Below are 16,668 nucleotides of genomic sequence, written 5' to 3'. Positions count from 1 at the left end.
TTGGGTACTCTGTGGTATTTGCACTCGTGCTTGCAGTGTTTTCTGCTGCACTTTGACGTGCTACGCTCCTGAAAGTACTGCTGCGAACAACACTGCAAGCACTTGTTGTGGAAATACCCCGAGTACACCACACTTGCACTCACATGTCATGGGGTTCTGTCACAGTATTCCACATCTACATGTTCTTAATTGATGAAAAGATTTTTCTGTGATACAACATAAAGTACACTGAAACATTTTCTCTTCTCACTGGTTTTCAAAGTAGAATGTCAAGCACTTTGACCTTTCACCTGTCATTGTAACCAAGACTGTTGACAGAGGGCGCTGTTTATAGCTAACGTATATAATTAAATATTTGACCTTCACCTATCAGTATAACCAAGACTTGACAGAGGGCACTGTCTATAGGTGAAGTGTATAATTACCGAACACATACAACAACATGCATACTTTTACTGTTTCAATTTATCTTTACTGACTTTTTGTCAAGACTGTATTTGCTGAAAAGAGTGTTACCCTTCCCAAAATGGATTAACCCATATTGATAATGATTTAGGGCAAGTTTATTTACATAAATAGGGGGGGGGGGGACTATCGAGACAGAAATTATATTAGTCTCAAATGCTTGTATTAATTTTATGTAAGAACTAACAATAATAACGCATGTACGTACGAATATTGGACATTGTAGACTTTTAATTTTGTTGTTATAGACAGCTGACTGGGAAATCAGTTTTCAGTAAGTACAGAATTTTTTTCAGTATTGAGGATTTTTGAGAATAAACTGATCTAGGGATTCTATTTTGTAAATACCTTGTATGTAAGTATATCTTTCAAACATAATATGTGAACACTCAAGTTTTCTGTAGTCAACGCGTTATTTAATTTATAGCAGGAACATAGAACAAGTGCAGCTTTCTTCACTAATGTCCAGACCACAATGTAGTTTAGTAGCGCCCTGGCTATAGTGTGGCTGACTATTGTCCAGGCTGTAGTGCAGCTGACTACTGCCCAGACTATAGTGCAGCTGACTACTGCCCAGGCTATAGTGCAGCTGACTGGTGTCTAGGCTATAGTGCAGCTGACTACTGCCCAGGCTATAGTGCAACTGACTACTGCCCAGGCTATAATGCAGCTGACTGGTGTCTAGGCTATAGTGCAACTGACTACTGCCCAGGCTATAGTGCAGCTGACTACTGCCCAGGCTATAGTGCAACTGACTCGTGCCCAGGCTATAGTGCAGCTGACTAGTGCCCAGGCTATGGTGCAGCCGACTACTGCCCAGGCTATGGTGCAGCTGACTACTGCCCAGGCTATGGTGCAGCCGACTACTGCCCAGGGTATAGTGCAGCTGATGAGTGTCCAGGGTATAGAGCTCAGCTCACTAGTGCCTAGGCTATAGGTCAGCTCACTAGTGCCCAGGCTTTCGTGCAGCTGACTAGCATGTAGGTGGTACTACAGTGCTGCTGACTAGTGCCCAGGCAATAGACCAGCTGACTAATACCCTGGTTGTAGTTTTAAAAAGACTGTGTGAAGCAGTTACAGCAGTCAAAATGTAGAATTCCATCGTAGTGACAAAAAGTGTCGGCGACTGTTTTAGTATTGAAAAATCACAAAGAATAATAGAAATAAATTGTGATGTACAAACCTGTACACTGTCCAATAAAATATGTCATAATAACTTATGAACCAATCACTGCTTTTGTTCCATGAGACTGCAGTAATGTTAACACTTTGATAGGACATAGTTACAAACTGAAGAGGTATTTGTATTTCTGTTCAACTTTTATCAATATGTGAACTACATTGAATTATTTGGTGAAGGAAGCGCTGCCATATTGATATGTCTACAGGAATTATGATATGACTATCATGTCCAAAAAATGATGACAGTTATTTCTTGGATAAAATGTGGCATCATTATGTCATTAGACATGAACTTGTCCTGCCCAACTTGTGAACAATAAATTAAACTAAACAACTCTTCACCGACATTAATAAAATTTCGTTATTGTTTCAAGTTAGTGCTCACAAGCAGTTTCAATATGCAAATCTTTTCCAAAATTATTCAAAATCTGAACTGATTACATATGAATAAGCGATTAGTTTGAACAGAAATTGACAATATTTCTCTCGGTTTGCATGTATATCCGTTTGAAATGTACCATAAATATTTTCAAAATACAGAGAATATTGTTTAGGGAGACATCAGTCATCGTTGCTCCTCCCAAAGCTTTAAATTGTTCATTATTAAAATAATTTCCAAAATTAAGAACCAAAAATAAAACACTTGAACAATTTGTAGTTTATGTAAAAGTATTTATTTGACTGCAGTTCATTGGAAAGGTTTTCTGTTTTCCCACTCTAAAAGCAATTTTGATAATTTCCCCTAAAAGGTACAGAAAAGCAAAAGACTAGTCATTTTCCAAATCAAACCTTAAATAAAATCCTAAAAACCAAATTGTATGCATTTCTGTGACTAGTTTTCCAATACTTTTGTCCTGACGCCTGGCAGCTGTAAAAGAAATTTGACAAAATAGCTGTATTCTTTGTGGTTTAGAGAATTCTTTGTAGTGGTAGAGGTGGTGTCAAAGGTCAAACGTGTACATTTTCTACAGGTACACATTGTCTGAATAACAAGTCACTTACTTTGTAGTCCAGCTTCTTGTTTAAGAAATAAATTGTCTACAAAATAAATACACTTTTCCATCTATATCAGTGGTTATTGTTTTGATGTGTGTCTGTGTGTGTGTGTGTGTGTGTGTGTGTGGTGACTAGTAAAACTAGAGGGAGACTATTCTTGATTTTAACTCCATTGAAAACAGAACTTTTCTTAAAAATCTGTGTAGAATGTTTAGGTATGTACAAATCATTCCTAGATGTTGATCTCGTACGATAACTATGTACACTCTCAACAGGTTTGAATATATTTAGATAGTCTGGCACTAGAATAGAGATAGTAGATGGGACGAAGGACGTTTCTTTTTTAAAAAACCGGTTGGTTTTAGCTACTAGAAGACAGTATCTACCGCTTCTAAAACGTCAGATGTTGAATTCTGCATCGGGGATGTGAGGCATGGGGAGGGTCTTTTAGTACATTGCGAGTATTTGACGCAATGTGTTTAATGTAAAATAGAAGCTATACCTTCACTTTTTTACCGATAAATTGGTAGTATCTTTTTTGATAATCTTACTTCGTCTTACCTTTTCATGTTGGGACAAACATATAGCTAGTTAGAGGGTTAGTTGGTTAGTTATAGTTAGTGAGTGAGTTAGTTAGTTAGTTAGTTAGTTTATGCACTGTACTAGTTAAATATAAATACATAAAACGAAAGGCAATGGTTCCGCTCAAAGGCAGATGGCACATAATAACATTAACAGTTAAGAGCTGGAGTCAAAAACATTAAAAAGTTAAAGACTTCGGATTACATACATACATATGTTATTTGCTTCTTGATTTCAAACCAATTATTATTATTATTTGTTGTTGTTGTTGTTGCTGTTGTTGTTGATGATGATGATGATGATGATGATGATGATGATGATGATGATGATGATGATGATGATGATGATGATGAAAAGATAGAAAATAGAGTAGGTTTGTAGTCAAATATGATGTTTACGAGTATTTATTATCAAAAATGAGGACAATGAGTTCTAATCCGACATAGAAATAAAATACGAACAATCACCGCATAGCAATCCAAAGTAACATTTCATTTTGCCGAATCATGTTCTTTGTTTCTCCGTGCAAAATCTTTTCATCAATTTATTTGCATATGAATAAGCTTATTACCAGGGTCGAGTTTTAATTGCTTATTTTCGCACATCCTGCATAATTTATGGTTTTCAGAAATCTACAAATACGTTCACAATTGTAATTGCATGTATTGAAATGTCTAACCATGGAATTCATTGGGCGTTTATTACTTTACGCTAATTTATCCATCCCCTGAGCTGAAGGCATGTAGTTAGTCATTGGGATCGGTATCATTAGTGTGCCATTTAACTGAAGAGTGTTGCAAAGGGTTCAAAGATAATAGCGGTGTGAAGGCACACATCAGAACCCATACTAAAGAAACAAAATTAACCAAAGAAGCATAGACCAAAGATATACAATCCAAGTTCCATATATAATAATCAAAATGATAATATACTGTAAACCCAAAAATTTTCACCACTTGAAATTTTCGCGATTTTGCAGCGAAATAAACGAAAATAAGTCTTCGGCGAAAATTTCCAAGTTTACAGTATTTGTGCCGTAGTTTTCAAATATATTTTAGATGATAATTTTTTGTCCAATTCACGATAAGAAGGCTAAAAACCTTGGCAAGTAGGTTTGATATTAAAAGGTGATATGTTACTTAGGATGTCTAGCCAAGTGGGCAATTGTTCAAGCTTTCCTTTAGGACCGGGACCGTAACCGTCACCTTCATTTTTGACCGTCGTCAAAAATGACTGATGAAAGGGAAAATCAGAATACCTCGTTCGAAAAATGATGAAATTAAGAACGAAATATCCTCCATGAAGAATATGCCGTCAATGATAGGCCATCCAAATTAAGTCGACACAGTCTAAAGGTAGAATGTCAACAGTCGTCTTGACTTGTTTGTAATTTATCTTTAATAATATTGTTGCCGCTGAAATTAATGAAATTAAACATGGTGTGCGCAGGACGTTCCATGGAGTCAAGATGGGGCGTTTGAGGAGATAGTACAGACGGTGGATTATATTTTATGTGTTTGAATCCTCAGTGAGTAGCGCGCGTTCTGTATGTGCACTGTGGATGCTGACTATTAGATTGTATGTTATAGGTTATGTATTTGCACACAACTAGTATTCAAATAAAACATATTTCAGGAATATATACAACATATAATCTGCGTCTGAATACAGATTAGGTTAAAGGCTGTAAGGCATGTACGTTGCAAACATACAATATTCATATTTATTTGTGAATATACACCAGAAATACTTGTGAAAAATGAATACATTAATACCATTCTGGTGAACGTGATCTACAAAGGGTACTTTAGGCTTTCATCCAAACGTGTATTATTCCCAGGGTCCCCAAGCCCCACCATGAAATTTAGGGTCACTTCTGGGGTCAAACGGAGGATATCTAGCTGGAACTGCCGTCTTCTGGTAACCTCTTAACTTTTTTAAAAGTTCGTTGACTTTTGCAACTTCAGTTTCAGACAAGTCTGTTTTCTCATCCGGGTCTTTCTTGATGTTAAATAGCCACACCTTTTTCCCGCGTTTCTCATTGGGATGGATTGCAACCTTTCCTGATTCTGGAGGTGGTATCCAACTTCCGTTACCTGCAAACATTGGATGAATTATAAATAAAATTTATTAAAAGTATATTCAAAATTTAACTTTAAAAAAAATTTATACATAGCGTGTAAAATGACAAATGAAAATACAAATTGCATGGACTGTTATATCAACATCGTTGTTCCGTGGCATGGTGTATATGGAAACGTTTTAAAAATCTACATGCCAGTTTTCCATAAATATCTTCCAAAACATCACACTTACTCAAATCCCCCAAATTGTTATTTTAGCCCAGGATTTGATATAAGAATTTACTTGTTATTTACAGTGTCCTCTCTACTCCGTAATCAAGATCATGAGCCCAGCGATTTGAAGGTTTTGACCTATACTCTAGAAAATACATGAATTTCATAACTTTTGATTCTGGAGAGTCATTCATGATTTCACATCATTCACATAAACTTTGCGCGATTGCCAAGAAACAACAAATCCATACCTATCTAAAAGTAATAAGCACTTAGGAGTCATGAACATTCAATGTGCATCTAATACATATAAATCCTATGCGACAAAGTTGAACCAGTGTGAGTGCGGTGAAATTTTAACTGTGGTGTTTCTTAGCATTGGCGCAAAATATATGTGATGAAAAAGCATCAAATGACTCTCCACAACGTAACTCATAGTTTAAGAAAATACATCCTTTCCTAAAATGGCTTTCCCCATTATATACGCTAAACGGTGTGTCTGAAAATGGGGTGGGGTGGCGGGTGGGGGATAAAACATCCCGGCCCTTACGTGTACCTTATCAGAAGACATTGCCAATAGTTTTGCCCTTCATCCTAATATTATAGCATACCTGGATATCCCGTCAATAGTTTCCAGTCTCCTACCCTTAAAGCAGCGCGAATAGATGTGTTAAATATGACATCATTGGAGAAGTTACCAAACGCATCATCATCATCATCATTGATTGGTAAAGGCGCCAAGGGATCAATATTGTGGAGTAATTCTTTTCTTGGAGACATTTTACCCTTGCTGTAACCAATGGATAAAACGTACACAAACCAACATGTTACATCAAAGAATTTACATACACATGCGATATGCGTTCCTTTGTACGAATATAAGCCTGGATAGCAATCTATCTTCCAAAAAGCCCCCCCCCCCCGCCCTTTCCATTGAGTATGGTGGGTGCAAAATGGGTATCTTGTATTTTCAATCTGTGAGACACAAGACTTAGATAAAAGTTGTGATTGACAGATTGTAAAAACACGTTTGTTTCCATACAAGTTTCATTTCATCCCTGGACAAAAAGTGTAAAATTATTTTTTTTTAAAGTAAGTCCCACCTTATAGTTTGCCACTGGTTGTAGCTATCCAACGGTTTTGTACCATTCAAAGCGCCACCAGATAAAGTAACCAATGTTGGAAACCAATCACTGACATGGATCAATTCATTATTTACAGTGCCCCTGACATTTTCCTCCAGGAGGGGACTGTGTACAAATCCAACAGCACGCATCCCACCTTCCCATAATGACTTCTTCCAGCCTCGAAGTGGCCAATTATTTCCACCGGCATCTATAAGTCCACCGTTGTCTGCATGATGAGGAAGAGTTATTTTCAATGGTCAACTGCTGTATGTAATGACGTCTTACACATATTTACAGCACAAAGGATTGTTTTTGGTGTTTCACTTATTGGATACGGTGTTTAACATGAAGATAGCCACATTTCAACTGTAGTGGCTAACAATTACAGAAACTCCAAGTAAGAACACATAACAGCCTTATTCCTTGGATTAAGTCTATATACAGTGTATATATATATATATATATATATATATATATATATATATATATATATATATATAATTTATATATCAATATATATATACATATATATACACATGTGTGTATATATAGACATATAGACATATATGTATTTGAGAGTGTGTGTGTGTATGTATGCATGCATGCATGCCTGTCTGTATGTCTCTGTGCGTGCGTGCGTGTGTGCGTCAATGTGTCTTGTAAAACTGTGTGTATTGTTGTACATCATTTGTATTTCTTACCAGTTGAGAATATGATAATGGTGTTGTTCCACATCGGAGAATTCCGTAAAGTTTCGGAGACATTGCCGACGGCTTCATCCATACACGTTACCATGCCAGCAATCGTTCGACGATCTACATCTTTAATGATATCTTTATATTCCTCTATATACTGACTAGGAACTTGTAATGGCCCGTGGACTGATTGTAACGGTAGGTATAGAAAGAGAGGCTACCAGACGAAAACATAAACAGTAATTTAACACATGTGAAAGTGAAAATCAACCAAACTGCAAAAAAGAAATAAGCGCACCAATGTTTTGATATATTGTTGGTTGTCGGATCGAAAAAACCAATAATACCCCAATTACAACTATTGCAGCTTTAAAACGTTCCTACACTTTCAGGTTCAAAATCAACAATTACAGCCATGCATTTGGTGTGTCTTATAACTTGTTTTTGTTTCCACAGTGTGATCACACAATTGCAAGGTTTATTTTTTGTGTGTTCCAGTCACAGTATAGAAATATTTTTAATTCGTTCTATGTTGGTTATCTTATAAACCATTATTCAGCACTAAGGTCTGTTTTTGCAAGTCAGTTTACATTGTACAGTCTTAACATACACACAATTACACAACATAACAAATTAGAATTAAAATCCCTACTGTGATTTCGAACCATGAATTATAGCTATTCGCATATTTGTCATTGACCAATAAGGATACGAAGGTGCACAAATCCAGGTGGTAGTTTTTTAATTCTAAACGAAAACAAAATATTATAAAACAATACGAAAATATATGAAACACATGTACTGCAACAACAACAAAATAAGAATTAGTATAACATCAAAGAGAAGAGCAACACAAACAAAAACAAGGAACATAAATGATAACATCAAACCTTCTCTGGATTGTGTTGTTTTATAATCCTTTGTGCCTCTTTAATGAATACCATCGTCGAATACTGGCCTGTGAAATTCAAGGCTACTTCTCTCTCATTTCTTCGTAAATCATAACCATTCTCTCGAATGTGGGTATAGTAATCTTCCATACCATTAAGATATCCTGCATATATAATTAGATCGTCAAACAAACCAGTCACATGGTTACACACTGGATAATACTATACCGGGCCAGAACATCGTGGAGTTCAAGTTATTGTATTGTGCGCATTTTACACTCAAGGGAGTGATCTTCTCATGAAAATTATAAAATTGTAGCAAATTAAAAAGAAATTGTGAAATGAATAAGCAATAGTTGTTAATTGGCAATTCAAAGTATTGCTTTTGTCTATAAAGATATGCCTTTCAGCTCTTTATGAATGTGATAATGTGGAACTCATTTTTTCATCTAGACATTTTACAGCCCGTTTCATGTTAGTGATCAGCGGATATGATTGTCATGATTCAACCATGCAGAAACCAATAAGAAACTGCACATACTACACTTTAAGATAGCAAGAGTGAATGAGTACAGTTTCTTGTGACATTTTGTGTAATGAAATGAACCAACTTGCCACCATGTAGACATCAAATACAGAGGTCAAAACATTGGCGTCCGTGTGTCTGCTTCTAGTTGCAGTATGTTCACAAAAAATGGTTTATTTCATTTTGACAAAATGTAGCAAGAAATTGCGATCTTGTTCCCTTAGTGTAGAACATAGTTTCTTATTGGTTCCTTCGTGGTTGCATCAAACAGAGCCACTGAACGGGTTTGAAACGGACTGTGCCAAAAGTCTTGACTCTTTTAATCAATGTATTGTAATGTTAGTAACTGGTCTCATATCAAGCACTTAAATGATTTCAAAATAACACAAAATGGTAGATTTTGGCAGCGCATTTGGTATAATTATAGTATAGACCCAACACCCGCCAATGAATTCACCCTATAATGTCTGAAAATTAACTACAAATTTAAACTACATACCAAAGAAGGAGTCAAAACCTCGATGAGTTGGAAGACATGCTTCTGTGTGATATCCTAAGTGCCATTTACCAACAATACGTGTAGAATATCCCACTTCTTTCAATTTCTGAGCCAGTGTTACTTCGTCAGTTGGTAGACAGTTCGGTTGTCCTGGTAGAATTACACCATGTTGTAGACCAGTATGGATCTGAGGAATACATGACACACCAGGAAATGAAGGCAGTTCCATAAACTATGGGATCTGGAAATTCATGTTATGATTTTACATCACCTACACCTACTTGTGATTTCAGAAAGAAAAAAAACGTATTAAAAGTTGATTTTGTGCCTTTATATGGTGCTAGTATCTTTGCTGTGGGACATTGCATCACGGGAGTCAGCAGAAATAATGCATTCAAGTTGCACAATGAATATTCATTAGATGTTTTACACTGAAAGATATGGGCACCAAGGACTCATGACTATTCAGTGTGCAACTTTTTATGTTACCATGTGTACTGTAGTATAATGCATTACTGTACTCATATGAAATATTATTTGCTGCATTATTTTATTTCTTATGACGACGAAGAGTAAGGCCTAATAAAAACAACTATGTGGTTCCGTTTTCCCGACCCCACCTAGTTTTTCACTGCCGACCCTGAACCTTTTTTTACACATTCGACGAAAATTGTGAGGTCTCGCGAGAAATAGTGCAACGGGAACTGACATCAACTGAAAAAGACAATATAACACTGTTCTTCCAATCTGTAATGGCTGTACATCTGATGGGAAGAAACCAATAGCACAGAGACCATTTGGAAAGCAATGGAAAACATAACTACATGAACTAGACACTCACACATGAAAAAATGTAATAAAATAAAATAAAAAAATTTACCTACCCCACCTATTCTCAAATTGAGCGTAATCGGAACCACACAGTTTTGTTTATTAGGCCTGATTAGTATTTATACCCTCCTATTAATAAGTGATCGCAAAAGTCAAACGAAATGAAATGGTCATTTATATTCACACGTTCTTGCCACTCAAAAAAAAGTCACCGTAGCGGTGGTGTCACAGGTGTCAGTGACAGTGTTAGTGTGCGTCGAATAACAGTCGTGTTGTGTGACGTAAGCTCGCAGAGCAGTCCAGTCGTTGTCCGAAAATACGTCAGCATCATGTGAAATACACCTCGTGAGAAGTCTTGGCAGAATTTTACCTGTTTATTCCCAGATGTGATAAAATTTGCTAATGAATATATTTCAACTTTTAAACAACAATCTTGAAAAAAAATACAGGTATGACGTGACTGAAATGCGTTGTCCGGTACTGTACTAGTCCTGCTTCCATGACGGTGCACTACTCTGTATTACTGACTTGAGGGACAATTGTCAGAATCGAGTCCCGGATTACTCCGCATGCAAGCAGGACTAGTACTGTACATGTCAAGCCGAATGCGTCTGTTGCTACAGAGATTATTTGTCGAGTGGTTGTACGCTGCACAAGAAATAAAATAATAGGTTGCCATTTGTGCTCGTAAAATGGAAGCCTTTGAGGAGTTCTGTGTGATTTATTTGTTGGGAAATCTTCAGCAATGTGAAATATAGGGGGGGGGGGGGTGGCACTACCGTTCCAGTGAAGAACGGCAAGTGCCACCGCGGTGATACTAGACACTAAAGAAGTAAGTGAAGTCACAAAAGTGAAGTCACAATTCTGGTCACGACCATGCAGGCTATGCACAACGATAGACAAGTAAGAAACTTGGAAAACGTCAGCAATATGAAACAAAGAATGTAGTAGGGCCTTTAGAAAGTGTCAATTTAAAATCCTCTGACAAGGAATATCGATCGTCTATAGTATTAGTACCCTCTGACAGCTGTGACACAGGCCATACACCAGCACCACAGTCACTTGTGAACTACTATTCCATTCCAGGATGGTGATATTCTAGTCTAGGATGATCATAATACAAAATAATGACGTTATTATAGGTATTTACGATATTCAAAAAATGCCCTACCGGTGACTGTTTCGGATACAGTCACCGGTAATTTTTGAGTCTCGTAAATACTTATAATAACGTCATTATTTTGTATTATGATCATCCTAGACTAGAATATGACCATCCTGGAATGGAATAGTAGTTCACAAGTGACTGTGACCAGCACGTTGACAATTGTATGTGACCGTAATTGTCTGTGACCAGCAGTGCAACACGTAGCTGACCCGGCCGATGTACACGCATGTTATAGTAAAAAGGGGAACATGTGATCTCCCCTCTACGTCCAAGGAAAGACGTGGTGGGGTCATTCGCTTTCCTTTATTAAATATGCCTACCTGATATCGCCCTGTCATCAGTTGGCTCCGTGTCGGTGTGCAGATCGGCTGTACGTAGTAGTTCTCTAGCTTTACACCTTCGGCAGCCAACTTGTCTAAATTTGGAGTTTTCAAAATTGAGTCGTGATAGCCTACATCATGCCAACCGTAGTCGTCTGCTAAAATGAAAAGTATGTGTGGCGGAGATTCACTCTGTGATAAATTCGTGGAAATCGTCAAGAGAAGCAACAACATGCGAGTGGAGGCATCCATTACTGTCCGAGCATCGTCTTCTTCACAACGGGCCAACATACATGTACAGCGTTTACGTTTTGTCTGTGGGTTTGTGTTTGTGCAGACACGGGTCAACAAACAATCAACAGGTCGTTTCACGTGACAGCGAGCTTGCTTTGACCACAGGGAGTTGTGGAATTTAGCTCCCGTACAGGGGATTTATTTGAATGTCGCCACCATACGGTATACTATACCCTGTCACGTTAACATGTTGCTATTCACTTGTCCACTTGTACAAGGTGTTTACGGCTCGTAAAACTACTGTCATCGCGGTGTTTGTTGGTATGTCATCATTATTTCACACATACAATTACTGATCAATATAGGATCAATATAGGATAGGAAACCAGCTGCAGTTTTTGTTCACCAAAGATAGGTTATTAAAGACATTAAAATGGCACAAGCTGAGTTTATGAACCTTTTACTCAAGGTAAACAAAACATCTCGATTAAAGTGATCATATGGATGAGGATTGGGTGTTTATTTTTTATTGTTAATTCGTAAAGCAATTTTATCATGGCTTCCTACATGGCAAATCAATGTGAAACAACATAGACCAAGTTGTGTCTGTAACTAAATACATTGCAAATATATATATATATATATATATATATATATATATATATATATATATATATATATATATATATATATATATATATATATATATATATATATATATATATTGTTAACTATTGATAATAGCTGATGAAAAGAGGTTCGGTATGCAGAACATCGATATCTGGCTGACTTTTATGATGTTCTACTAAGAACTGAGAGTAAATGCTGATTTCATCCTTTTTATAGAAAATTTTAATAAGCTTAATACAACCTTGTTGGTGTTTAAAATATTTTGAATGGGAGCGTAACCATGAAATATTGTCTACTTGATCGAGCACGGGATAGAGAATGAATCACAACTCCCAGTTAAAAGAATCAAAATTTACAATTCAAATAGGTTATGTGGTAGGATGAGAAACCTATTGGAGAGTCCAGTTTTAATATTTGACATTGCGATATATTTCTTAACCTTTAGCGTAGATTCTATAGACGAATCGTCAGTGCCTTATTTTGGTTTTAGACTACCACCACCACCACCACCACCACCACCACCACCACCATTGTTCGCCAGTTGTTGTAAGTTGGCATAATCAATACAACAATGTTCGACCAACTGTATCTCTTAGCCTGTCTCGCTGTGCTAAAACTACCTATTAGCAGCAAGTTTCTCTATTGATCACAGTGTAATCTTTCATTCCCTGATGTTTAATTAGTGTATATTTCACCAGTGGAGTTTTATGTAGAGTCTTCAGGATATCAACACTGTGGGATATCCCTGGGAATATCTAACCAGGTATTACACAAAGTTGCAATGTTGTATCACTATGAACCATTTAAATTACACAACAGGCAATAACAGAACCGTCTTTAGAAAGTCACAAATTTTCATTTAAAAATAACGAATGGTGTTGTTTTTTATCTTAATTATATGTTCAAATTTACAAACAACTGACAACTAAATAAATAAATAAATAAATAAATAAATAAATACATTATCAATACAGCATATTGAGGTAACGCCTCTGAAACAACTCAGTTCTAATATAATTCATAATTTTGAACTCAAGATGTGCAACCAACCATGAAATATTAATTCATTATTCATTTGGTATACTCTTTAAAAGTTAAAATATTATCACGATAGCGGATTGAGGACACTGCTTTAAAGCATGATAAGCAGTCCCGTTCTTGTATTTCATAATTTTGAAGCTACTCTCAAGATGTACATACAACTACGAACTATTTCTTCACATATTGTTCCCCTAATATGTGTCTCCTTCAGCCTAGGAAAATATAAGTGACCTAAGGGGCCTTGTTACTGCGAGTTTCCAGACGAGTAGTGACAAAAGCCATAGGTCACGAGTATTTTCTGGATGAATGAAGACAAATATTGGGAATAATATAATTATACTTTCTCAAGCATAATTTATACAAAATCGGGGAAAATAATGGCAAATGGACCGTTTTGACTCATATTTCGAGCACTGCAGAACCAGTGACGTAGACACGGGTTGTCGTGACGTATACGTAGATTGACCAGGATATATAATCTATATTTCATGGTATAATCATTATTTATAACGTTGGTTACTTATGAATATAAACATCCATATATAGTGTCCGGAGATGTTGCTTACTTCCATTTAGCAGATGTCAGCTGTCAAAAGACGAAAATAAGATATTGTCATGACAATGATTAAACAACATGAATACAGCGGAGGGTAATAAAATATGACAGGTAAAGTAAATCCGTTTCTGCAGCCGCAATGAAGAGCACTATATGATTTATTACACAGACAGTCACACACTGCGCATGCGTTCACACACAAATTGTAATGCCATTGCAGCAACATTTTGTGTAACTAATATATATTTATTTTCTGTTCACAACAGGTGTATATATCAACGTTGTTTGTGGTCACATGGTTATGGCCCCAATTCTTATTTTGCTCAAATGTTCTCTCAGTACTGTCCTAATTGTATTGATAGGACGACATTGGTAGAAAGCATAAATAGCTGTTTTGTGAAACCTGGAGTATTTATACTGATATTAAGTGAAAGTGTGGGAGGTTTTCTGTATCACTACATTTCGGCATAGCTTTTAAGACGTATTTTGCAATCTTATACACGCTTTACTTCTGGTTTTCCTCTATGTGTTTCGACTATGTGCTTTTTACTTTATTTTCATTTTATATTGTCACATTATTCCAGTAACAGTCTCTGTGGGCATACACAATACAATATAAAGTACACCAGATAATGCATTTTCCCATGTCTATAATTGTAGTCGAGTTATGGCAGATTCTCGACTTCAGTGCACAGTTTACCACGATCATGCATATTTTTGCATTTTACCGTGTTCATTACAATTTACAGTAATTGCTGAGGCTGATAAACGCCAGCTGATAAAAAGGCGCATAATGTCAATTTTACTGTTAACACTCTAAATTATACTAAATTATACTGTACACTTTATTCTGTTGCAGAAATGTTCTATCTCGATTTGAATACACCTAAGTCACAGAGATAGACTCAAAACGAGTGACACACACACACACACACACACACACACACACACACACACACACACAAGGAAGACAATGTTTGTTGTGAGTATATCAAATTGCATCCTGAGTAAATTTAACGAATAGTGGAGGTCATGTATGTCTGGTAGAGGGTAGCGGAGAGAGGAGACATCTTGCGGGGAAAAATTACGGGCAGTGGGCAGGCAAATCTGGCAGGAGGACGTGTCGTGTAATATCGCAGTGGAAAGCGGATACGAACAGCTTTCACTTTCCCCTACAATCTTGAATCAAACGTGAAATTATGAAAAAGAAAAAAGTGTTTATTAGCATGTTTTAACTTTCTGCAATAATTTCAGAAAAATGACTCGTTGGCTGCACCTGTACAGTGTAACAGCCCGTGCACCTTGATAGTGCCGCGTGGTATTTCTCTTATATACGTCTGTCTTCTGGTGTACTTTATGCTACATAATTAAATGTTACACATATACGTTATAGCCTTATATCTTACCTATCTCACAAAACACGACGGCGGTCCCGGAAATTGTGCATGGCTCATCGTTCCATTGCCGATTATCCTTTAACCTGTATTTGAATGAAATGGGTTGTTTGTCTTAAAAATTAATGTAAATAATTCATGGCATAACAATACATGTTAAAGGATGTTTCAACTTTAACTAGAATACTTTTACTTAAGTAATAAACAATGGCTTCATATCTTATATATATATATATCAATGCAATGCCGATTGTGAAATACGTGGTGTGTGATCTAAATTAATTTACTAATTTAATCATAAAAGCAAATGTTGTTTCATTTAAACACTCATAACACTGTTTTTAAGCTGTAACAATGTGTTTGTCATGAGAAAGAAGACATGTATAAGATAATTGCCAAGTTCTGTTTTCAAACTGTTTTGCGAAATAAATGACCAAGAATATGCGAAATAGGTGAAAACTTGCGATACGAAATTAAAATATGTTGTACCTGTACTTAGGCAAAAAACCCACAATTCCTTGGTTCCGGTAACCCGACCCAACCTAGTTTTTTCACTGCCAAACCTTAAAATTCTTTTAGGTAAGTGATCATGGCAGAATACAGTTTAGCACACAATGTCGTTTGCATATTAAGTTTGTATATATTTGTAGACACTTGTCTTCCTATTTATTTTGTTCTCTATTTCAATCGAGAGGACCTTTATTCAGGGACAGCTGTCCTACGCGGGGACCATTGTCCGTGTGCAATTGTCCGGGAGAGGGAGGGGGGCAGTTGTCCTAGAACCGTTCAAAAACATACCCTTTCATCACAACGCAATGTTCCCCACCACTAGGTTCTCTAGGTCTCCAATTGGTATATTCAAATGGACTGCCGTCAGTGTACACCCAGTGTCCTTCCTGTTCCAAATCATTTCCATTTATTCTTACAGTGGCTAATGAAACAAAGACTGTCAAATTATGTAGTTAACCGGTTACTGTGTTTGCATATATTTCATACAGCGCTTCATATATTCAATAGTTTTCTGACTATGTTGTTGTTGTTGTTGTTGTTGTTGTTGTTGTTGTTGTTATTATTATTATTATTATTATTATTTATTTATCTATTTATTTTCTTCCAATAGTATATTATCAGTGTTTTTGGCAATATGTGTAATATTTCGATTATACGATATAGGGCCGTTGGAGTGTAATCAACGAAATGTGTCGGAAAATACGCCTATCACTTATATTTTGTTA

General features: G+C 36.4%; 1 protein-coding gene across 1 annotated transcript; it reads right to left on the bottom strand.

Moving 5' to 3' along the window:
• Positions 1-5,055: 5,055 nt before the first annotated feature.
• Positions 5,056-11,812, bottom strand: LOC144442359 (arylsulfatase B-like). Its single transcript, XM_078131682.1, has 7 exons — positions 11,579-11,812; positions 9,260-9,446; positions 8,235-8,398; positions 7,351-7,561; positions 6,626-6,875; positions 6,134-6,312; positions 5,056-5,321 (listed from the first exon to the last, which is right to left on the bottom strand). The coding sequence occupies exons 1-7, from the start codon at positions 11,810-11,812 to the stop codon at positions 5,056-5,058; spliced, it is 1,491 nt and encodes a 496-aa protein (XP_077987808.1).
• Between the last annotated feature and the right edge of the window lie 4,856 nt (positions 11,813-16,668).

Source organism: Glandiceps talaboti, chromosome 11 (assembly GCF_964340395.1).
Source record: "Glandiceps talaboti chromosome 11, keGlaTala1.1, whole genome shotgun sequence".
Classification (NCBI taxonomy): Eukaryota; Metazoa; Hemichordata; class Enteropneusta; family Spengelidae; genus Glandiceps; species Glandiceps talaboti.
Note: the sequence above shows the minus strand (reverse complement) of the source record. Positions and strands in the feature narration are given on the sequence as shown.

Bases quoted from the DNA above. Each gene is read 5' to 3' on its own strand.
- LOC144442359 (XM_078131682.1), bottom strand. From the start codon at position 11,812: ATGTTGTTGCTTCTCTTGACGATTTCCACGAATTTATCACAGAGTGAA. The intron at 7,562-8,234 runs GTTTGATGTTAT...TTCGTCTGGTAG, and splicing joins AACAACACAATCCAGAGAAG to CCTCTCTTTCTATACCTACC. The intron at 5,322-6,133 runs GTATGCTATAAT...CAATGTTTGCAG, and splicing joins ACTATTGACGGGATATCCAG to GTAACGGAAGTTGGATACCA.